At 42.3% G+C, this 25,425-nt stretch overlaps 1 protein-coding gene across 2 annotated transcripts; it reads left to right on the top strand.

The window, feature by feature from the left end:
• Nucleotides 1–1,928: 1,928 nt before the first annotated feature.
• LOC138676858 (uncharacterized) lies at nt 1,929–17,403 on the top strand. Of its 2 annotated transcripts, none has more exons than XM_069766524.1 (5): nt 1,929–2,034; nt 11,534–11,638; nt 13,808–13,867; nt 16,288–16,353; nt 17,243–17,403. In XM_069766524.1, exons 1-5 carry the CDS (start codon nt 2,014–2,016, stop codon nt 17,306–17,308), a joined length of 318 nt encoding a protein of 105 aa, XP_069622625.1. In that variant the 5' UTR covers nt 1,929–2,013; the 3' UTR covers nt 17,309–17,403. The 2 variants fall into 2 exon arrangements, with proteins under 2 accessions (XP_069622625.1, XP_069622631.1); XM_069766530.1 differs by lacking the exon at nt 1,929–2,034 and adding an exon at nt 10,886–11,044.
• The last annotated feature ends 8,022 nt before the right edge of the window (nt 17,404–25,425 follow it).

Genomic DNA, 25,425 nt, shown 5'->3' with positions numbered 1-25,425 from the left:
GAGCAGCATGTACAAGACCTTCAAATCCCCACACACTTGCCAATCGTGGTCTTCATATTTTAGTTTACGAAGAACCATTTCCAAATTCTCATAGGTTTCTTTCAAGTGTAAGGAATGACCTACAGGGATAGAAGTGTAAAAACCACTGTTGTGAAGTAAAATTACTTTGAGACTTCTTTTTTGAAGAATCTATTATAAAATGCCATTGTGCTGAATCACATTGGATTTTGAAATGATTCATCAAAACTTCAACATCAGTACAATAAACTGAGTTGTCTTCCTAGGCAAAGTAAGGAACGAACTCCTTTTTACAATGTCTGAACCATGTAAAAGACACTCCTAGTAATATTAAATTCCTGCTTTTGAGCCTTGATACGAGTAACTCAATAGTATCTTTGGGAAGATTCAAGTATCTTACTAAATCCTTCATCTCCTCCTGGGACACAATTTTTGAACTTGTATCATCTTCAAAGTCAGAACGTGATTTGTCATCTGGTTCAGGTATGATTCCACCTTCATCGGAGCTAGGTATATCTTCCAAGCTAACAGGGGCCTCAGGTAGTGGTATATTTGTGCCATGAAGGATGGGACGAATTGCTGAGTGAAGATTTGGGTATGAAATGGTATGCTTCCATTTGGAATTATACCCTTTTGCATTGCATGAACAAAAGTAACAGTCGTCACTATGGTATTTTGCTCTCGCCATACCTTAGGAATCTCATAATGTAAAGCTTTTTTCTTACCCTTGAACCAATTTCAGAGGTCCTCAACACAGCATTTTCACACTTTATGAGGAGCTCAAACTTTATCTTGATCTCAAAGCTTTAGTCCGAAGTATGCAAAGCATACTTTTTTTTAAAAATCTGTAATATTCAACTGTTGATTCAACACTGTATATTTACCACAAATGAAACAGAAATGTTCAGGCGAATTAATACACTTGCGCAAAGCCATAACGCTAATTTTGGAAAACATGGTTGATGAATGAAATTCCAATGCAAGATTCTTGAAAGCATAAGGACCTTTCATTATGTCACTAACCACCTACTATAACTGCCAACTGAAAATCACAAAGTTCCTATTGATGTTAATAGGCAAAGAAAATAAGCTGCCTGCCGATGATTCACACCAGAGTTTGCAGAAGAACCTATAGGTTTGTGACAAGTCCTGACATTTAGGATTTTTTCAATATTTTTTTCATTATAAAAACACCAAAATACATGGAAATTATCTGAAAATAATCATTGTACAAGCATTGTAGTCGCAGACCAGTGTTATTAGTGAAGAATTTTCTCCACTTAAGTTTCCTCAGAAAGAGGTGAATATTTTTGATCCAAAGGAAAGGGTCAGGGTCAAATTTGGTGGTGGAGACAAAAGAGAGTCCATGACTTAGTATTATAATTTCACTCGGAGATAATCTATATGAGGACAAATTAATTACCTGTCCTGCCCCCCCATCTCTGTGAATAGTATTTATCTTTTCTGATTCTAATGTAGTCATGCACAGTTCACATTATACATCACAACAATATCATGGTTTCTTCAAGGGGGAACATGGGCAATATGTCCATCTCCTTATAGATATACGGTACATACTGTAAATGTGATCAGTCCTGCACCTTTTTCCATCAAATTAACTGGAAGCAAATGTTAGAGATTCCCTTTGCAAGACAACAAACAAGATATTGAAAGCAAACATATTTATGTTTTATTTGATGTAACACTAATTAGAGTGCTGTACTAGAAATAATAAGCATAACTGTAATAGCTCTTTAAGGAGAACAAGAAAGGCAACATATAAATGCAAATTATGTATAATTTCTAATAAATATTCTGCACACCTTCAAATAATCTGTGCCACTCCTAAGATTTTAATTAGCATTGTAAAACAATGCCTGGCAGTATGCCCATAAGCATGCCAGTATATATAGATCAGTTGAAATAACAGAAGTTGGAGGAAGCACCTGAAGAAGGAAGCGAGCGTGGACTTTCACAACTATTTACAAAATAACAATGGAACAGATAGACGATAAGGTATATATTCAATGTATATGAGGCATGTAATAAGTTATTGCTTAACTGAAATCCAAGTTATCACAAATTTCAATAGTTCAAAGATATGTTTATTAGCTATTGTTTGTTTGTTAATATTGCTCCTATAGTCATTGGTGTTACATAGTACTTAATATTTTCAGAAAAAAATGATTGTGGAGCTGCGTGCTCAGAGATTTAAGAAATTGTATGGAGGTTTATGGCTTCCTAGCCAAACAGCTTCTGTGCACTGCTGGTCATATTCAGACTGACGCCATATTTTTATATAGGATAATACCAGTATACAGAAGCTTGTGAAAGTATTCTCACATGGCCACAGCACCTTCCTCCATATATTTGAGAAGTCTCCCACATGTCTTTTGGCTAACTCAAAATGAGCCTTACAATTGTGTGTAAGTAAAGGATCTTTTCTTCTCACTCTTCCATAAAAGCCACCTCTATGAAGTGTACAGTTTATTATGGTCTGTGAGGCAGTGACCAGTGATATATGCGAGGGTTGCTCTGTATCCCCCAGGATGCGCACAGAAGCGCATACTGCAGCTGTTCTTTTGAGTGTATGCAGAGGTACAACGGTATTGTGAGTTGTGTCCTGAGTGCCAACTAACCACACCCGCAGCGAAGTACCAGAGTCCATTGGTGCCTCTGACCATCATAGAGGTACAATTTGAGAGGATAGCAATGGATTTGGTGGGTCCTATAGTGAAATCCACCCAGGGCCACCAACATATTTTAGTGATAGTGGATTACGCCATGTTGTACCCGGAGGCGATACCACTTCACCACACCTCGGCAAAACTCCTCGTCCCCGAGCTATTTGCAATGTTTTGTCACCTTGGGCTGCCAAAGAAGATCCTTTCTGATCAGGGGACTCCTTTTATGTCCAAGGTGACCAATGAGCTACAGTTATATGAAAAAGTTTGGGCACCCCTATTAATCTTAAGCTTAATGTTTTAGAAAAATTGGGTTTTTTGCAACAGCTATTTCAGTTTCATATATCTAATAACTGTTGGACACAGTAATGTTTCTGCCTTGAAATGAGGTTTATTGTACTAACAGAAAATGTGAAATCTGCATTCAAACAAAATTTGACAGGTGCATAAGTATGGGCACCCCACCAGAAAAGTGACATTAATATTTAGTTGCTTCCTGTAGCTTTTAATGAGTTCCTTGATCCTGGATGAAGGTATTTTTGACCATTCTTCCTTACAAAACAATTCCACTTCAGTTAAGTTTGATGGTCGCCGAGCATGGACAGCCCTCTTCAAATGATCCCACAGATGTTCAATGATATTCAGGTCTGGGGACTGGGATGGCCATTCCCGAACAGTGTAATTGTTCCTCTGCATGAATGCCTGAGTAGATTTGGAGCAGTGTTCTGGACCATTGTCTTGCTGAAAGATCCATCCCCTGCGTAACTTCAACTTTGTCACTGATTCATGAACATTATTGTCAAGAATCTGCTGATACTGAGAGGAATCCATGCGTCCTTCAACTTTAACAAGATTCCCGGTGCCGGCATTGGCCACGCAGCCCCAAAGCATGATGGAACCTCCACCAAATTTTACTGTGGGTAGCAAGTGTTTTTCTTGGAATGCTGTGATTTTTGGCCGCCATGCATAACGCCTTTTTGTATGACCAAACAACTCAATCTTAGTTTCATCAGTCCACAGGACCTTCTTCCAAAAAGAAATTGGCTTCTCCAAATGTGCTTTTGCATACCTCATCCGACTCTGTTTGTGGCGTGCTTGCAGAAACGGCATCTTTCGCATCACTCTCCCATACAGCTTCTCCTTGTGCAAAGTGCGTTGTATAGTTGACCGATGCACAGTGACACCATCTGCAGCAAGTTGATGCTGCAGCTCTCTGGAGGTGGTCTGAGGATTGTCCTTGACTGATCTCACCATTCTTCTTCTCTGCCTTTCTGATGTTTTTCTTGGCCTGCCACTTCTGGCCTTAACAAGAACTGTACCTGTGTTCAACCATTTCCTTACTATGTTCCTCACAGTGGAAATTGACAGGTTAAATCTCTGAAACAGCTTTTTGTATCCTTCCCCTGAACAACTATGTTGAATAATCTTTGTTTTCAGATCATTAGACAGATGTTTTGAGGAGCCCATGATGCCACTCTTCAGAGGAGATTTAAACAGGAGAACAACTTGCAAGTGGCCACTTTAAGTAGTTTTTCTCATGATTGCATACACCTGGCTATGAAGTTCAAAACTCAATGAGGTTAGAACGCCAAAAAAAGTGTTTTAGTAAGTCAGTAAAAAGTAGGTCGGAGTATTTAAAATAAGAAAATGATAAGGGTGCCCATACTTATGCACCTGTCAATTTTTGTTTGAATGCAGATTGCACATTTTCTGTTAGTACAATAAACCTCATTTCAAGGCAGAAACATTACTGTGTCCAACAGTTATTAGATATATGAAACTGAAATAGCTGTTGCAAAAAAAACAATTTTTATAAAACATTAAGCTTAAGATTAATAGGGGTCCCCAAACTTTTTCATATAACTGTATGTAAGCTGGTCCAGCTACGTACGTCAGTGTACCACCCAGAAACGATGGGTTGGTGGAAAGATTTGACAAGACCCTCAAAATCCATGCGAAAAAAAAGGTGGTCGCCAAGGACAGAAGGGATTGGGATATGTTATTGCCCTATCTGATGTTCGCTATCCGTGAGGTACCACAGGCATGCACAGGTTTCTTACCATTTGAACTATTGTAAGGCAGGCATCCGAGAGGAGACGTAGGACTAGGAGCCAACACCACATAGGAGTGTAGTATGTAGTCGAGCATGTGGCAAGTATGCAGGACCAGATTGCGGCAGTCATGCCCATAGTGAAAGATCATTTGATGGCTGCCCAGGCCGCACAGTGCCACACATACAATACAAGTGCCACAGTCAGATCCTTTAAAAAAGGGTATCGGGTGCTGATGCTGATGCCTACCACGAAGAGTAAATTTATGGCCAGGTGGCAAGGTCCATATGAGATTTGGGAAAAAGTGGGGAAAGTAATCTACCGAGTTTAACAGCTCGGGAAGAGGAAACCCGAACAGTTATATTATGTGAGCCTAGTAAAAGCCTGGAAGGACCAGGAATGTTTGGTCACGGAGATGACTCCGTTCATTCCAACAGGGAACCATCTGTCACCGGCCAAGGACGAGGCCGAGAGAGAGGTAAAAATAGGAGACATGCTCTCAAAGCAGCAGCATTGAGAGGTCCAGAAATTGGTGCAAGAGAATGCAGATGTATCTTCGGACCTACCCGATCGTACCTCTGTCATCCAGCATGACATTGTCACCAAGCCTCATGTAAGAGTACGAATGAAACCATACCGCATGCCCAAGCCCCATAGACAAGCTATCATGGGTGAGGTAAGACAAAGCTCCAGCTAGGAGTAATTGAGGAATCCTGGAGTGACTGGGCTAGCCCGATTGTGTTAATCCCGAAGCTGGACAGATCATTACGGTTCTGTAGTGACTTCCGTAAAATAAATAAGCTGTTGAAGTTCAACCTTTATCCAATGACCTGATTGGACAAGCTGATGAAGCAGCTGGATCAGGGCCCGTACTTTACTACGCTTGATCTGACTAAGGGTTATTGGCAGGTGCCTCTTCCGGAGTCAGCAAAGAAAAAGACTGTCTTCAAAACACCAAAGGGTCTATACCACTATGCTGTCTTGCCTTTTGGACTACATGGGGCATGAGCCATGTTCCAGAGGCTAATGGACTTGGTGCTGGAACCCTATCGGAAATATGCATCAGCGTACTTGGATTACATCATCATCTTTAGTACTGACTGGCATATGTACTTGTCCCATGTACAGGCAGTAGTAGATTCGCTCAGAGCTATGGACTTAATGCTGAATCCCAAGAAATGTGTGATAGGGCTCATAAAAGTCCGGTACTTGGGGTACGTGATTGGCCATGGGGTCATCAAAGCCCAAATTTAAAAAAATGATGCCATACAGAACTCCCTCCAAACAGGCTAGAGCATTTCTTGGAATTATTGGGTATCACAGGAGGTTTATACATATTTTTTCTGGAAGAACAACACCCCTAACTGATCTGCTCAAGGGAAAGAAGTCGGTCATGGTTTGGTGGAACCACCAGGCGGAGGAAGCGTACCAATCCATGAAGGTGGCACTGTGCGGACAGCTCATCCTCATTAGCCCCAACTTCCAGAAGCGCTTCATTGTGCAGATGTATGCCTCTAATGTCAGCCTAGGTGCGGTCCTGTCACTGAAGGTGAATGGAGAGGAACATACGCTCACCTACCTAGTTAGCAAACTCACCACGGCTGAAAAATTTTTTGCTTGGTGACAGACCATTCACCCTTGTTATGGATGTGAAATGCCTCTCTCTCTCCAGAACTTTAATTTCACTGTGGAACATCGGGCGGGGAAGTTGTTGGAAAAAGCGGATGCCATGTCATGGGCCCCCTGTATGGTGACAGATGTTCAACCCCACAAGTTTGAACAGAGGGGAAGTTATGTGAGGCAGTGACCGGTGTTATATGCGAGGGTGGCTATGTGTCCCATAGGATCTGCACAGAAGGATATTGAGGCGGCGGGAGTGCATTCCAGTCACAGGCATAGCTGTGATTGCAGTGCAAAATAAAAGTAGGAGTTGGTCTTGGGCAAGCTATTGTCCCAAGGCACATTTATAAAACCCGTAATTGGCTTTTATTTTTTAAACAGACTGCAGGAAGGTAGTGAGGTTGTCCGTTTCCTCTCAGCTAGGTCTTACTAGTGAACTATGGCCACAGGTTCTTTGTAAAAGCACTGCAGCAAAGGATGGGGTTTGTAAGTTTTGGTTAACAAAAGTTCAGAGCTGATGGCTCAGCAGAGCTCTGCCTGTGTGAATCAACATGGAGACAAGTGGAGCCAAAAGACCCGGCTCTCCTGAGCACATATGGCGGTGCAGTCACCCACAGCAACCGGTCTCGGTTTAGGATGGTCATGTTTTCCCAGCTGCGAGCCGGTGGATATCCTTGAGTTCCAGTTGTAAGTTTTCTTTGGACATTAAAAGACATTTGTTTTGAACTGTCCTGTGGTCACTGCCTGTCTGTCACACTGCACCAGCCCCACTGCACTACAGGTCATTTAGACAGATACTCCAGTCTGTGCTTGGGAACTCTGCAGCTCCTTCAGGATTAATTTTGGTCTCTGTGCTGCATCTCTGATTAATGCCCTCCTTGTCTGGGCTGAGAATTTTGGTGAGCAGCCTTTTCTTGGCAGGTTTGTTTTGGTGCCATGTTCTTTCCATTTGATGAAAATGGATTTGATGTTGCTTCAGGTGATTATCAGACTTTGGGATTTTTTTTTTTTATAACCCAACCCTGAATTGGACTTCTCAATAATTTTGTCCCTGACTTGTTTGGAGATCTCCTTGGTCTTCATGGTGCTGTTTGGCTACTGGTGTATCTTGCTTAATGATGTTGGTCCAGCATCTTCCTTTTGCTGATTCATCTGAGGCGTGGGTGTGCTGGTGGATGGCAATGACGTCATACACCGGCGTGTGCACCTACGTCAGCTGCCGACCTGTGATTGGCTGGCGGCCGTTGACGGCAATAGATTTTAACTGAATGTGCATCTGAGGCCGCACGTTCAGGTACTGAACCAGCAGAATTCTGCCGCTTGGGGCCCAGTGAGCAGAAGAGAAATCCAAGTGCATGGAGGGTGTGGAAACAGATGATAGAAAGGACCAGATTCCGAGCAAGGTATGACCGCATCTAATTGTATGGATACTGGATTATGACTTTGTACCTGTGTTAAGCCACAACACAACCACAATTCCTTTATCTTCATGCTTAAAGTGTTATTAATAGTGATGAGCGAATATACTCGTTGCTCGTGTTTTTCCGAGCACGCTCGGGTGACCTCTGAGTATTTGTTAGTGTTCGGAGATTAAGTTTTCATCGCCTCAGCTGAATGATTTACAGCTACTATCCAGGCTGAGTACATGTGGGGGTTGCCTGGTTGCTAGGGAAACAAATTTGTTGTTGCATGTAGGGTAAAATAAAAAAAAACACTCTACTTGCTTAGCTTGGCAGATTCATGGCTCCCTTGTCTGGTTCTCTGGTGATTTCTGCCAGCATAACTGACATAATCATCAAAAGGCTGAGCGTTTTGCTCATTTGTCAGAAGAGCTCTTCCTTGTTTGTATGAGCCAATAATCGGGAATGAGTATTTTTGCGCACCCCCGTTCGCTGATAATAGGCTTGTCTAAATGGGCCTTAAAGGGGTTGTGCCAGGAACAAAAGTATCTTTTAATCAATAGATCTTGGAATAATAACATGATTCACAATTTGATTTGTTTATAAAAAAGTGCTCCTGTGTTGAGATAAACTTATAAATATGCTCCAGTGTAATGGCCGTGTCTGACCGTGCAGGAACATGGCCTGATCATACCACAGCTCTTAGGCAGGGGAGGAAGGAAAGGAGAGTATACAGACAACACCATTGGTTTTAGCATATCGTGTACTGAAAATGGGAAAAAATGGGAAAAAAAACTCCAAGTGCAGCGAAATTGTTTTTTTTTTTTTAACATGTTCACTAAATGCTAAAACTGACCTCCTATTATGATTCTCCAGGTCATTATGGGCTCATAGACACCAAAGATGTTTAGGTTCCTTTATATTTAAGTGGTAAAAAAAATCCACAATTTGTTAAAAAAAAAAAATTGGCGCCATTTTCCGAAACCCTTAGCGTCTCAATTTTCCGTGATCTGGGGCTGGGTAAAGGCTTATATTTTGTGTGCCAAGATGACGTTTTTATTGATAAAATTTTGGTGTACATGCAGTGTATTGATCTCTTGTTATTGCATTTTATTGCAATGTAGCGGTTATTCTGGTGTTTTGAATTTTTTTTCATTATGTCATTTAGCGATCGGGTTAATTTTTTTATATTTATAGATTAGGCGATTCTGAACACGGTGATACTAAAAATAAAAATGTGTATATTTGATTTTTTGTTTTTGTTTTATTTTGCATGAAGCGAAAGGGGATGATTTGAACTTTTATATTTTTTTATTTTTTTAAAACATTTTTTATTACGTTTTGCACTTTTCAATAGTCTTCAAGGGAGACTAAAAAGCTACAGTACTTTGATCAGATGGCCCGTGTGTAGCAGACATGCTCACTTGCTATGAGTGCTGAAAATGAGGCAGCGCTCATAGCAATCTGGTAATGACAGCCATAGAGGTCTGCTGCAGACCCCTGACAGCAGTATTTAACTAGTAAACAGCTGCAGGTGGATCGCGGTTACACCCGCGGCTGTTGCGGGCACATGTCAGCTGTATAGATCAGCTGTCATGTGCCTGGACCAAATGGGGGGAGTCAGACATGTGCGTATTATTATGTCACATGTTGGAAAGGAGTTAAAAACAGGCAGTGAAATATTTTACTCACAAAATCAATGAGCTGTGATCCCCTGCTGCAATGTATACTCTAATATGCTTTCCCCCCCTGCCCAGGACATGTGGTATATCTGATCTATTCCTGCATGGTGAGACACAGCCATTACACAGGGGAACATTTATAAGATCAAGATTGCCTTGTGCAGGCATGTACTACGGAGGACAGAGAATGAACTTCAATCCAATATTGCAGCCAGCATGCAGCCAGCGGGTAAGGAAAGGGTGAATCAAACACCCGAAAACCCCGCCCCTATGGCTGAAAATTGTTCCCTCCAAATTCAGGTGACAGAGTCCCTTTAATAAGTGTAGTTGAATAAAATATTCCAAATTTGTTAATAGAAGCACGCCACTTAATAAATTCGGAACACCTTATCAGTACTGTTCAATTCCCTGCACTTGGACAGAAATACTACTCTAGTCAGGGACTGGAGTAACATTTCTGGCACAAGAATGCTGCCTCTTTCCATTAATTTGAGTGTCTTGGGTGTAGCAGTGTCCTGTACCTTCCTGTCTCTCCCCAGCTCTGACCATTTTGGTAAAGCTATGTAGAACTCATGAAAACACCAAAAGTTGCACACATTTTTTATTATTCAAAGTGTTTTACATCGGTAAAGGTTCTTAAAGGTCTTGTGCAGTACACATAAAGTGCGAGAAAAATACCCTGACGCTGCTCTCATCTGGTCTCTGAATGAGGCTCTCAACCAAACACTGGAAGAAAAAAGTCGAGAACTGTAGTGTAGAGAGAGATTACTGGATAGCCAATCAGTGCATGCATGTTAGTGGTACAGTTGATTTACCAGTGCAGTGTGCCATCTGATTGGCTGCATCTTTCAGCCAATCGTACTTGGCACAGATCTGCACTGTCTTTGGCACTTTACGTTGAATGTGGATCAAGTTACAATGGCCCAGGAAACACCATTATGCGCTGAAAATAAAGCAACCTGAGGTCATTTCGACTTGTGGGACAACCGTATACCAATCAAATAATGTGTCAGTTAATTTATAAAAATCTCCTAAATTATATTTTTCATGAGTTTATTTGGATCCATTATAGTTTACTATTTAATGCAGCTGATTTATGTCTAAAGTGTAATAATGTATATTTACTGCACTTTATCTCTTATTAAAATGAGTGAGAGGCAAGATACAGTAACAGGGAACAGCCACAAAACAATTTATGGGGCCACACTTTTACTGCTGCAGGCATTATTTACATCTGACCACTGCCAAAGAAGACAACAGCTGATTGGTAGGGGTCCGCCACCATTGTCTTGTTGTGGACTTATCCTATTGGTCATCAATATGCTAGTTCCAGACAAACCTTTTAAAGGGTTATTCCCAAAAAAATCAAGACGTTATCTGTTATTGAAACGGTGTGTGATAACTTGCTTATCTCTGGGGATTTGTTTGCTAGGACACCCTGAGAACCGAAATACAGGATCTATCTATCACAGAATAACTGGAGACCCAGCGATCAGCAAGTTCTTTGCGAACAACACTTAAATAAAATCGGTCACAATGATGCACACCCAAAACGTATATTCTTATATAATCATGTTGCTCTCTGACAGGTAATATCATTCATACCTTTACTAATTCAATCTTTATTGAAAAATCATTGCTTTATGCAAATGAGGCTTAAGTGCTCTGTATGGTGACAAAGCACTACCCAAGTTTCTGTCCCCTTGCACTATTCACCATCCAGCCCCACCTTCCTCTGCTTGTCTGACAGCTCACTAACTCTGTGATCAAGCCAGTGAGTTGTCAGTCAAGCAGAAGAACGTAGGCCTTGGCATGGAATTGCCAGGAACGCAAAAGCTTGAGAAGTTCTCCATCACGCCCACAGCACTTAAGCCTGATTTGCATATGAATTAAAACAGCATTTTTTTTAGTCAAAAAGAAACAGATTGCATCAGCAAACGTGTAGATGGCATTATCTCACAGCGGGGAAGATGACCGTATGAACATTTCGGCAGGGTTTGTGATGCTCTTAGAATCGGTACAATCAGAAATGTATTATTTTATCTTTTGTTTCATTGATATATTTTTTTCCTTCATAGCAATCAATGGAAAGAGTTTTGAGAGACGCTGGGGAAAAACCTGTAGTATTTTCTTTTATATCATATTCATGTCCTTATTGCAAAAGTCTACTGTCGCTTCTTGAAGTAAGTAATGTCATATTTGTAGAGTTCAAGGGATCGATTCAGGGAATTCCAATCCATTGGGCCGATTAGTAGTCATGGGCCACTGGACGGGAAGCTCGTGAATCTCTTACCTTCCGGGATACCTGGGGTGGCTATGTATTAGACGGGATGTGACAGCTGACATCATGCCAGCCCAGCTAATCAGAACGTAAGAGCTTTGTGCGCTTCCTACGGAGCTGCCAGATACTACTGAACCGTCTGATAGACCAGAGTCCCGTGAATCAATCACCCCATCTCTATTATTAAGCTATTAAAGTACAGAAAAAAATATATTAATATATACATCATTAAACGTTTTTCAATTAATTTATTATGGTATTGCATCAGAAAACTTTCTTGCCCAACTATGTCATGTGCACCCATATTCTGTATTTATCATACTGATTCTGCAAATGTACTAGTCATTACATGAGCCCATCTCTCTTCTTCTTGCAGAACATTTGTCGTATTTCAAAAACATGATCTTTCCACTTGATTCCTCCACCAATATATGTGCTGTCATAAAAGACTTTAAGTGGGCCATCTCGGCATCTTTACCACTGTTACTCAACACAGCAATCATGTTATTTTTAGACAGCATAAATACAATCAAAGACATAATACGGAATATTTTTTGTGCTTGAAACGCCAGAATTCTGGTACAATTTGCGCAAACACACTGTCTTTTATAACTATAGCGGCTTGAGAAAGTATTCACCCCTCTTGGCATTTTTAGTATTTTGCTACCTCACAACCTGGAATTTCAATTTTAATTTTTTTTATGGTTTGCTTCAGTGCATGTAAAGAACACGCCTACAACTGTGAACATTTGATTTTCTTTTTTTGTGAAGGAAACAACAAATAGGACAAAATAACTTAAAACTTCAGTGTGCATAACTATTCAACCCCCTAAAGTCAGTACTTTGTAGAGCCTCCTTTTGTGGCAATTACAGCTGCAACCCTTTTCTCCCACTCCTGACACACTGATAGCAACACCGCAAAAGAAATGCTAGCACAGGCTTCCAGTATTAATTGTTTCAGATGCTGCACATCTCGTATCTTCACAGCATAGACAATTGACTTCAGATGACCCCAGCATCTGAAACAATGGATACTGGAAGCCTGTGCTAGCATTTCTTCTGTGTTGTTGCTACCAGTGTGTCAAGAGTGGGAGAAGAGGGTTGCATTGACAATCCAACACAATGGGCAGCACTTTGAACACATTTTATAAGTGGTCATAAACTTATAAATAACTTATGAAAGAATAAAGTTATGTTAAAACCAAGCACACCATTGATTTTCTTGACATGACCCTCTTCCCAATGGAAAAAATAAAGTTGGATCCAAAATGGCAGACTTCAAAATTGCCGCCATGGTCACCACCCATCGTGAAAAGTTTTCCCTCTCTCATATATTAATGTGCCACAAGCAGGAAGTTGATATCACCAACCACTCCCATTTTATTTAGGTGTATCCATATAAATGGCCAACCCTATACTGTATGTGGCTCATTATTCTGTATGGAGCATTATATGGGGAACATTATTCTGTATGGAACAATATATGGGTCTATTACTCTGTATGGAGCATTGTATGGAGTTCATAATACTGTATGGAGCATTACATGGGGTCCATTACTCTGTATGGAGCAGTATATGGGGCTCATTATACTGTATGGAGTACTATGTGGTGCCCATGATGCTGAATGGAGGACTAGACTGTTCGCATTCTGAGCTATTGATATTACTCATGTTATGTAAGAAGTAAGAGAAATATTTGCCATTGTACTATACCTATATTTATCTGCCGTATCTATGCATCATGAATTGTGGTATGTGGTAAAGAGGCTGACTGAGACTCATTCACCCGGGGCTCATGAAAACCTGGATCCAGCCCTGATCTAACTGCTCCATTTTTTTATTTACCTTTTAACTGGGGTAAAGCTTCACTTTATGATCACACAGAGTAGTCAAGCTGCACAGTTCTATTTGTGCATGCCTGAACTGATAATGATTTATATTCAACACAAAACGTATTACATTTTACAGCAGGCATTGAACAATTAGACACCTGAACACCAAAGAGGTAAAAGCTATATGCCCTATACACTAGAGAAAAATTAACAAGTGATTGTGTCTTTATTTCTTACAGAACATATGTCAAGAGATGCCCGGCGTCATCTTCAAGACAGTGAATGCCAAAGTTTCAGGAGTAACTATAAATCCAATATAATGCCCAATAAAATGTAAATAAATATATACAGTATATCAGAAAAGTGAGTACACCCCTCACATTTTGGTAAATATTTTATTATATCTTTTCATGGGACAGCACTGAAGATATGGCACTTTGATACAGTGTAACGTAGTCAGTGTATAGCTTGTATAACAGTGACAATTTTGTGTGTCCTTTAAATAAGTCAACTCACAGCCATTAATGTCTAAACCGCTGTCAACAAAAGTGAGTTATGCAAGCTGTACACTGACTACTTTACATTGTATCAAAGTGTCATATCTTCAGTCTTGTCCCAGGAAAAGATGTAATAAAATATTTTTAAAAATGTAAGGCGTGTACTCACTTTTGGGATATACTTTATGTATATATACAGAGAAGGAAATAATTATTTGATCCTTTGCTGATTTTGTAAGTTTGCCCACCGACAAAGCCATGAACAGTCTATAATTTTAAGGGTAGGTTAGTTTTAACATTGAATATCAAAAATAAAATCCAGCAAATTACTTTGTATAAATTATATAAATTTCTCTGCATTTTAGAAATGAGAAATAAGCATTTGATCCCTCTGGCAAAACAAGACTTAATACTTGGTGGCAAAACCCTTGTTGGCAAGCACAGCAGACGTTTTTTGTAGTTGATGATGAGGTTCGCGCACATGTCAGGAGGAATTTTGGTCCACTCCTCTTTGCAGATCATCTCTAAATCATTAAGATTTTGAGGCTGTCACACGGCAACTCAGAGCTTCAACTCCTTCCATAAGTTTTCTATTGGTCTGGAGACTGGCTAGGCCACTCCATGACCTTAATGTGCTTCTTTTTGAGCCACTCCTTTGTTGCCTTGGCTATATGTTGTTGGTCATTGTCTTGCTGGAAGACCCAGCCATGACCCATTTTTAATGTCCTGGCAGAGGGAAGGAGGATGTCACTCAGGATTTTACGGTACATGGCTCCATCCATTCTCCCATTGACGCAGTGAAGTCGTCCTGTGCCCTTAGCAGAGAAACACCCCCCAAATCATAATGTTTCCAACTCCATGTTTGATAGTGGGGACAGTGTTCTTTGGGTTATAGGCAGCATTTCTCTTCCTCCAAACATGGCGAATTGAGTTAATGCCAAAGAGCTCAATTTTTTGTCTTATCTGCGCACAGCACCTTCTCCCAATCACTCACAGAAGCATCCAGGTGTTCATTGGCAAACTTAAGACGGTCCTGCACATGTGCCTTCTTGAAAAGGGGAATCTTGCAGGCACTGCAGGATTTTAAACCTTTACGGCACGTTGTGTTAGCAATGGTTTTCTTGGTAATTGTGGTCCTAGCTGCCTTGAGATCATTAACAAGTCGCCCCATGTAGTTTTAGGTTGATCTCCCACCTTCCTCATGATCAAAGATACCCCATGAGGTGAGATATTGCATGGTGCCCCAGAGCGATGTCGATTGACAGTCATTTTGTATTTCTTCCATTTTCTTACTATTGCACCAACAGTTGTCTCCTTCTCACCCAGCGTCTTACTTATGGTTTTGTAGCCCATTCCAGCTTTGTGCAGGTCTATGATCTTCTTCCTGACATCATTATAAAGCTCTTTGGTCTTGCCCATGTTGTAGAAGTTAGAGTCTGACTGATTAATTGAGTATGTGGACAGGAGTCTTTTGTAAAGGTGACAGCTTTCTTTAATGCAGGTAACAAGTGGATTAGGAGCGCCTAACTGGCCTGTAGGAGCCAGAACTCTCAGGCCATGTGCACACGTTCAGGTTTTTTTGCATCTTTTTCGCGTTTTTTCGCGCTAAAAACGCTATAAAAACTCATTAAAACACATACATTATACATTCTATCATTTAGAATGCATTCTGCATGTTTTGTGCACATGGATGTGTTTTTTTCCGCGAAAAAAATGCATCGCGGTAAAATAATGAGCATGTTCATTATTTTTGAGGATTTTCTGTGTTTTTGCCGCAATTCTATGCATTTGGGAAAAAACGCACAAAAAACGCGTCAAAAACGCGGCAGAAATGTCCGGTTTTTGTCAGGAAAATTTCCGCAAGAAATCCTGACGTGTGCACATACCCTTAATGGTTGGTGGGGGATCAAATACTTATTTCTCACTGCAAAATGCAAATACATTTATGCAATGTGATTTTCTGGATTTTATTTTTGATATTCTAACACTCAATGTTTAAATTAACATACCTTTAAAATAATAGACTGTTCGCGTCTTTGTCAGTGGGCAAACTTACAAAATCAGCAAGGGATCAATTAATGACTTCCTTCACTGTATATATAAATATACTGTATGTATATATATATATATATATATATATATATATTTATATATTCCAATGTAAATAACCTCATAAGCTGACGACTTTACTCTAAAGCTGTATCTTATTTTATCATCTTTAGGATCTGATGAATGCATTTGGGATTACTGGAGTGCCACATACTTTCCTCTTCAAAAATGGTATTAAGGTATGTGAATTTATTAACAAGTGCATTGTAGAGTATTAAAGAGAATCTGTCTCTGGCATCAACCCTCCTAAGCTGTCTAAATGGACATGCAGGTCATAGGAATCTGAATACAATTGTACCTTCATATCTGAGATCTGATATCTTACTCCAGTAAAATCCACGTTTTGCTTAGTACGTATATGAGCTGTTAAAATCTATGGGTTGGACCCAGATCTCCCCAAGAAACTGCCTCCGGAGTTTAGTTTAAATGAAAAGGGGGTGTTAGCAGTGTGAGACACGTAGATAAGAAGAGCAGACTGTCATCCATTACATGTCTCACACTGTTAACACCTGCCTGTGAGAGACATTATCATATGTTTCCTTCCTCATAAAGCACAGCTCCATTCAAATGAAAAGGGTTATCTGCAGTTCTCTGCACAGCCAGGGGCATCACTGTGCAGGGAACAGCAGCACTCACTGAGCCCCTTCAATTTAAGGATCAAAGGGGTCCCAAACGGCTACCTGACCTAACTGCCATCAAACAGTGATGGTATAACCATCACTTTATAAGAGATATTACCATTTTAAGAGAGCACCTGTATCCACTTGAATTAGAAGAATGGTGAGGTTCTCAGCACACGATTGTGCTCATATCAAAGCTTGTACAAGTGTCCATTGTTATCTACAATTCCAGATTGTAGGGCCCATGCAATAATTCCGTTGTATAGCTTTAGGACATGAGCAAAGATTTATCAAGGTCCACACAAACATGTCTTATACAAGTATGTTCTAGTTTCTCTTCATTAATTCGGGTTCTTTGTGTTAGATGAAACATTATTACAGTAAAATGACATTATATTTTTGAACACTGTAACTATTTCCATTGAATGTCCGTTGTTTTTTATTGCAGCTCTATGAAGTAATCGGGGCAAACAAAGACTTACTGCTGAAATACCTAATGGAGATAAAAAGCTAGATCTGGCCAGCTTTCATCTGCTACAAACCCATTAACTTTACCTACCTAAATTTGCTATGTTTACAGAAGCAAAAATAAACACTAATTTCGAAAAAGACGTTTCTTTTTTATCTCCATTTCAAAGAATGACTTTAATTTGACACGTCCACAGAGAAAGCGCTACATTAATAGAAGTCTGCATAAGAGGAGAAAGCAAGCACATAATACCAGCATTAGAGCAGATTGCAGTAGCGTGCAGCACCTCGTTTACTGTCAGCTTGAAATGGAATGGTTTACACAGCTACTGTATATGGATATGAGACTGGAATAAGTGCAAAGGCAGAAAACAAGTAGAGATAAGCGAACTTGTTCGGAAAACATTCGCCAATCTCAAATTCGGCACGAACGTAGCACATTCGGATTCGGATTCCGAGCATTTTCCTCAAAATCAGCAAAATTTGTCCAAAGTTCAATAAATGATCGAGTTTCCACTAATGTTTTTTTAGGACTTTGGCTGGGATAGTGATGCTGTATGATGAGTGGGGGGGAGTGTTTGATGAAGGAAGGGGGTGGGGAGATGTCAGAAGAGCTGCAAAGTGTAATTCTTTTTTTAATTAACAATGTGTGGAGATTAAAGTAGCCAATCAGTGCTCACAAACCACCCACAACATCTAGACACAAGGGCTTCTGTAATTAGCTGCCGAAATCACATGACCCACTCCATATAAAAATACGGTAGATCCTTTGTGCTAATTGTGTGCTCCAGCACCAGTCCACATTTCAGCATATAAATCTTTTGTTCTAAATCTGTGGTGCCGCCCCCAGTCCACATTTCAGCATATCAATTCTTTGTGCTAATTGTGTGCTCCAATCCCCAGTCTACATTTCAGCATAAAAGTATCTTGTGCTAATTCTGTGATCCAACTGCACTATCTCAGCCAATAAATACTGATTGTTAATTTAATGACAGGTGACTGACAGGTCTGGGATTAGGGTTGTGAAACAGTTGGTTAAAAGAGGGGAAGGATACATCCAACATAAGTGGGAAAAAGCGAGGTTGCATTGGAAGGGGGAATAGGCTTGGTGTTCGAGGTGTACGTGGGGTAGGTGGTAATATTACTGAAAGTTCTTCTGAACAAACATCGGCTCATCCTGCCCAAAAACTACTGACAACTTCTGTCACTGGATGGGCTACTCAACTCCCTTTCTTTGTCACAACAGTACACCTTGTAAATGAGGTCCAGAAAGAGCATGAGCTCCAATGGATGGCAAGCACTACGTCAAGTGTCCTCTCCTCCTCTTCCTCCACTTTAAGATCACACACAGTACAGTACTGTCCTCAGAGGTGGCAACCCAAATTACCCTTGCACCCCCCCCTTGCATCACAACTCTCCAACCGCCCAACTGACTGTGGTGAATCACAGATGGGCCAGTCTGCAGAGCTGTTCACACATTCTATTCCATGAGCATCAGAGGTCTGATCCAAAGATTCACAGACTCAAGAGGAGGAAAACATCTGCACCAATGCCCAAAAGTAGGGTACCAGCAGAATCCAGACCCTTGTCACCAAATGTTAACCCCTACTGATGGAGGTGATCCTGATGAGACTCAGATACCTGAGGTGCATGCAGACTGTACTGTGCTGTCAGGGCAGGAAGAATATGAGGGTGACTCTCAGGGAAAGGAGTAGGAGAACAGAGAAGATGATGATGAGGTTGTAGATCCCACTTGTTGTGAACCCAGAGGTACACATCTTAGTAGATCAGCAAAGGAGGAGGAGGAAGCCGAGGAGGTTACATTGTAGCTTCCTACACAGACACAGAGTGATGCAACCACGACAAGCACCACATCCTCAGCCACAACTCTGGCAGTGGCCTGCAGCTGTAGTGGGTCTGCAGCTCAGAGGGGCGGCAAGGGTTGCCTAGCCTGTTCCTTTCTGGAGACCACAAAGGATAACCCAACTCACATTATGTGGCAACTTTGTAAAAAATGACTCAATAGAGGCAAAAATTGCCATTATTTGAATACTACATTCATGAACAGGCACATGTGCGATCAGCATGTATTATTCTCGGAATCTCTCTGCTAAAATGTGGCCTGGTGGGCCTCGCCAGTCATCAGATGCCTCATCAACTGCATCTGCTGCTTCTTCCTCCTCCATCACCATGGTAAGTGTCTTCACACAGGTCTCCGGCTGCAGAACCTCCACTTGTTTACCAGTTAGAATAGTGAGTGAGAGACTGTCAGCTGTTATGGAAGTGGCCTTGCCTGCTGTTGCTGAACGATCTCAGACCCCTAGCGCACCACATCTTTCTCAAGCCACCATAACATCTCTGTCTGCACCTCACTCATAATCCAGCAGTTTGCCGCGTACATGCTACTCCACCCTCTCTCAGCACAGCAGCCAGCACTTGGTCTCACAGTTGGGGTCATTTAAAAGATTTTTTCCTTATACCCACATGCCAAAGATAAGAGCTTGAACTTCATCATCTACAATCGGTTGGCCACATAAATTTTATCTTTCTGCCTGTTGGATACAAGTGGTTTCCAAAAGCTGATGGCCGTCACAGTTCCCCTATACCAGTTGTCCAGTCGCCATTACTTCTCTAAGAAAGCTGTGATTGCGCTACACTAGTATGTCGCAGACGACATCACCCGTTACATGAAAACAATCTATATCTGACAGGGTGCATTTCACCACTGACATCAGGATGAGCAAGCATGGCCAGATGCGTTACATCTCGCTGACTAGACACTGGGTGACTGTGGTGGCTCCGGAGGCAGAAGGGAAGTCTTGAAATCCCCACTGCTTTTGGAACAATCCTCTAACACTTCCTCCACTGCTTCTGCCTCCTCCACCTCCTCTAGGTTATCCACCTGCGCTCTCAACCTCTTAATGAGACACGCATTCCAATAGTACAGAGAAAATCCCCTAATTCTGCACTGCACAGCCAGGGTTTACCACAATCAGGCAGTGTTTAAATTAATATGCCTTGGAGATTGCAGTCATACAGCTCAAGAGTTGCGGACAGCTTTCCAGGCCGAGTTTGAGCAATGGCTGTCTCCACTGAACCTAGAGCCAGGGAAGGCAATGCGCAATAATAGTGTGAATCTGGTGGAGGCCCTACACATGTGCCTTGCATGGCTCATGTTCTCAACCTGGTGGTACAGCAATTTCTCTGCCACTATCCTGGCCTGGATGTGCTGCTGCATAAAGCACGGTCGCTGTGTGCTCACTTTCACGCTTCACACCCAGCGGATCATTGACTTGCATGTCTACAGAGGTCTTTCGGTATACTGGCTAATCAGTTGATATGTGATGTGTTGACACAGTGGAATTCACTCTGCACATGTTGCAGGAACTGTGGCAGCAGCAAAGAGCCTTGGTATAGTATGTAATTTTACATAGCCTGGGCCAATGCAGTACGGACGTGGAGAAAGTCACACTTGCGGAGTGGGCACATATGATACATACTGTATACTTCTGCACCCTTCTGCACAGTTTCAAAATGGCTACTAAGATGGTTAGCACTGACGAAGCCAACATCAGCATCACTTTTCCGGTCATCTACATGCTGGAGCACACTTTGAATAGTCTAAAGCAGGAAGTGGTGGTCCCAGAGGAAGAGCAGGAAGCAGAGGAGGATGCAGAAGGGATAACAATATCTCTAATTTCCTGACTGTCGCACAGGAGTGTGCCAAGGGAGGGTGGATTACAGTAATTGAAGAGGGCTCATGGTACCAGACAAACTGTTAATGAAGGTGCAGGAGCCGAGGAACAAATGGAGGAAGATGAGGTGATGAGTGCACAACAGTCAGAAGATGAAGGGGATAATGATCCCCTCTCTGTTGTTCGTGATTGGTGGAGGGGACGGAAGATGCTTGAGTGTTACTCCGCCACCAACACACCATGTACTTGGGCCTCATGAAAAAGACCGACACCTTAATGCCTTATTACTGCACTATTTGCAACTTGATGCCCGTATTGTTAGGATTAGAAAACATGGTGACCAGGGGCTGACACTGACAGCTTGGGGCCCCTGTGCAAGAAATATTTCTGGGCCCCATTCCTTTTAAGGCGACAAAGCTAAATCTATCTATATAATCGTCTAAGGGGTACTTCCGTCTGTTTGTCTGTCTGTTTGTCTGTCTGTCTGTTTGTCTGTCTGTAACGGAAATCCCGCGTCCCTGCCGGCCACGACCAATCAGCGACAAGCTTAGTCCGGCCGTGAATTGGCCCCTCCCTACTCTCCTCCAGTCAGTGCCCCCTCCCTACTCCCCTCCAGTCAGCGCCAGTGTGTCACCCCATCCTGGACCAACTTTTTACTATTGATGCTGGCTATGCAGCATCAATAGTAAAAGATATAATGTTAAAATCAATAAAAAAATATAAAAAATCATGCTATTCTCACCTTCCGTCGCCTCCGCAGCTTTCCCACTCCTCGCGATGCTCTCAGCAGCTTCCCAGTGATGCATTGCGAAATTACCCAGATGACTTAGTGGTCTCGCGCGACATTAGCGTGGGATTTAAATCATGCTTCACGGCACGGGAATTAAACACCGCTTCACTGATTAGTCACGACCAATCAGCGACAGGCGCTGCCCGGCTGCGAATTGGGGCGGGATTTAAACCACGCTTCGCTGATTCCAGTGACATTGGCACGGTCGGCCGTGACCAATCAGCGAAGCGTGATTTAAATCCTGTGCCGATGTCGCTGATTGATCGCGGCCGGCTGGGCGCGACCAATCAGCGAATTGTAATTTAAATCCAGCGCCAATTCGCGCCTGGACTGATACTGTTGCTGATTGGTCACGGCCGGCCAGCTGCGACCAATCAGTGAAGCGTGATTTAAATCCCACGCCAATGCGGAATTCCGATACCGAGATCCGATACTTTTGTGGTATCGGGTATCGGTATCGGATCCATAGTGAGGACCGCCACGCGACCAATCAGAAGCCGCGACTTCATTCTCAGGCACTAAACTCCGCATTCTAGGAATTTAGGACCTGAGGAATGACGTCGCGGCTTCTGATTGGTCGCGTGGCGGTCACATGGGCGGCACGCGACCAATCAGAAGCTGCGACGTCATTCCTCAGGTCCTAAACGCGCTCATTTTAAACAAAGAAGCCTGCCGGTTACCCGCGGTGATGTCCAGGGGCCGCCGGAGAGGTGAATATATCAATATTTTTATTTTAATTCTTTATTTTACACATTAATATGGATCCCAGGGCCTGAAGGAGAGTTTCCTCTCCTTCAGACCCTGGGAACCATCAGGATACCTTCCGATACTTGGTGTCCCATTGACTTGTATTGGTATCGGATATCGGTATCGGCGATATCCGATACTTTTCGGGTATCGGCCGATACTATCCGATACCGATACTTTCAAGTATCGGACGGTATCGCTCAACACTAGTCGCAACCAATCAGCGAAGCGTCATTTAAATCCCGCGCTAATTCACACCCGGACTGAGACTGTCGCTGATTGGTCACGGCCGGCCGCAACCAATCAGCGAAGCAGTGTTTAAATCCCGCGCCAATGTCAGAATCCATTGTGGCAAATGACCGGAGATGACGTAGCGGTACATCATCATGTGTTATTGCTGTAATGCATTCTTGGGACCGGAGCGTCACGAGGAGCATCGCTAAACGCCTGGGCTGGATCTGGGGGCCGCCACAAGGTGAGTATATAACTATTTTTTATTTTAATTCTATTTTTAACAGGGATATGGTGCCCACAGTGCTATATACTACGTGGGCTGTTGCATACTACGTGGGCTGTGTTATATACTGCATGGGCTGTGTTAGATGCTACTGTACGTGGGCTGTGTTATATACTGCAAGGGCTGTGTTATATACTGCGTGTCCTGTGTTATATACTATGCCTCTGTGCTATATACTACATGGCTGTTATATACTACGTGGGCTGTATTATATACTACGTGGCCGTGTTATATACTACGTGGGCTGTGTTATATGCTACGTGGGTTGTGTTATACACTACGTGGCTGTGCAATATACTGCATGGCCTGTGTTATATAGTACATCTCTGTGCTATATACTGCGTGGCTGTGCTATATATTACGTGGCTGTGTTATATACTACATGGGCTGTGTTATATACTATGTGTGCTGTATATATACTACATGGGCTGTGTTATATACTACATGGACTGTGTTATATACTTCGTGGGCTGTGTTATATACTATGTGGCTGTGTTATATACTGTGTGGCCTGTGCTATATACTATGTGAGCTGTGTTATATACTGCATGGGCTGTGTTATATACTGCGTTGGCTGTGCTATATACTACTATACATATTCTAGAATACCCGATGAGTTAGAATTGGGCCACCATCTAGTATTATATATATGTATATATATATATATATATATATATATATATATAGCCACACACACATACATGCATATATATTACATAGTCTCCTTTATTATGTATATTGCCATCCCTTATTATACAGTGACCTCTCTTGTTATGTACAGTACCATCCTGTCTTGTTAGATGTGTTATGGCTGGCAATCAGGCAACACAGCGTGCAGTAATCAGCGCACATACAGAGATCTGGCAAAAACCCAAAACAATAGGACGAGCTCTGAGACGTGGAATCTCTGTAGACTGCAGTACCTGAACTGTCCTCACACAACTGGAAGCAGCAGTGGATTGCGCCTATCACTACCTATGCAACTCGGCACTGCCTGAGGAGCTGACTAGCCTGAAGATAGAAATACAAGCCTGACTTACCTCAGAGAAATACCCCAAAGGAATAGGCAGCCCCCACATATAATGACTGTTAGCAAGATGAAAAGACAAACGTAGGAATGAAATAGATTCAGCAAAGTGAGGCCCGATATTCTAGACAGAGCGAGGATAGCAAAGAGAACTATGCAGTCTACAAAAAACCCTAAAACGAAAACCACGCAAAGGGGCAAAAAAGACCCACCGTGCCGAACTAACAGCACGGCGGTGCACCCCTTTGCTTCTCAGAGCTTCCAGCAAAAGATAATAACAAGCTGGACAGAAAAAACAGAAAACAAACTAGAAGCACTTATCTAGCAGAGCAGCAGGCCCAAGGAAAGATGCAGTAGCTCAGATCCAACACTGGAACATTGACAAGGAGCAAGGAAGACAGACTCAGGTGGAGCTAAATAGCAAGGCAGCCAACGAGCCCACCAAAACACCTGAGGGAGGACGCCCAGAGACTGCAATACCACTTGTGACCACAGAATTCACAACAGTACCCCCCCCTTGAGGAGGGGTCACCGAACCCTCACCAGAACCCCCAGGCCGACCAGGATGAGCCACATGAAAGGCACGAACAAGATCTGGGGCATGGACATCAGAGGCAAAAACCCAGGAATTATCTTCCTGAGCATAACCCTTCCATTTGACCAGATACTGGAGTTTCCGTCTAGAGACACGAGAATCCAAAATCTTCTCCACAATATACTCCAATTCCCCCTCCACCAAAACAGGGGCAGGAGGCTCCACAGATGGAACCATAGGTGCCACGTATCTCCTCAACAACGACCTATGGAATACATTATGTATGGAAAAGGAGTCTGGGAGGGTCAGACGAAAAGACACCGGATTGAGAATCTCAGAAATCCTATACGGACCAATAAAACGAGGTTTAAATTTAGGAGAGGAAACCTTCATAGGTATATGACGAGAAGATAACCAAACCAGATCCCCAACACGAAGTCGGGGTCCCACACGGCGTCTGCGATTAGCGAAAAGCTGAGCCTTCTCCTGGGACAAGGTCAAATTGTCCACTACCTGAGTCCAGATCTGCTGCAACCTGTCCACCACATAATCCACACCAGGACAGTCCGAAGACTCAACCTGTCCTGAAGAGAAACGAGGATGGAACCCAGAATTGCAGAAAAATGGAGAGACCAAGGTAGCCGAGCTGGCCCGATTATTAAGGGCGAACTCAGCCAACGGCAAAAATGACACCCAATCATCCTGGTCAGCGGAAACAAAACATCTCAGATATGTTTCCAAGGTCTGATTGGTTCGTTCGGTCTGGCCATTAGTCTGAGGATGGAAGGCCGAGGAAAAAGATAGGTCAATGCCCATCCTACCACAAAAGGCTCGCCAGAACCTTGAGACAAA

This window comes from Ranitomeya imitator, chromosome 1 (genome assembly GCF_032444005.1).
Source record: "Ranitomeya imitator isolate aRanImi1 chromosome 1, aRanImi1.pri, whole genome shotgun sequence".
Classification (NCBI taxonomy): Eukaryota; Metazoa; Chordata; class Amphibia; order Anura; family Dendrobatidae; genus Ranitomeya; species Ranitomeya imitator.
The sequence above is the reverse complement of the archived record's forward strand: the minus strand, read 5'-3'. Positions and strand labels throughout refer to the sequence as shown.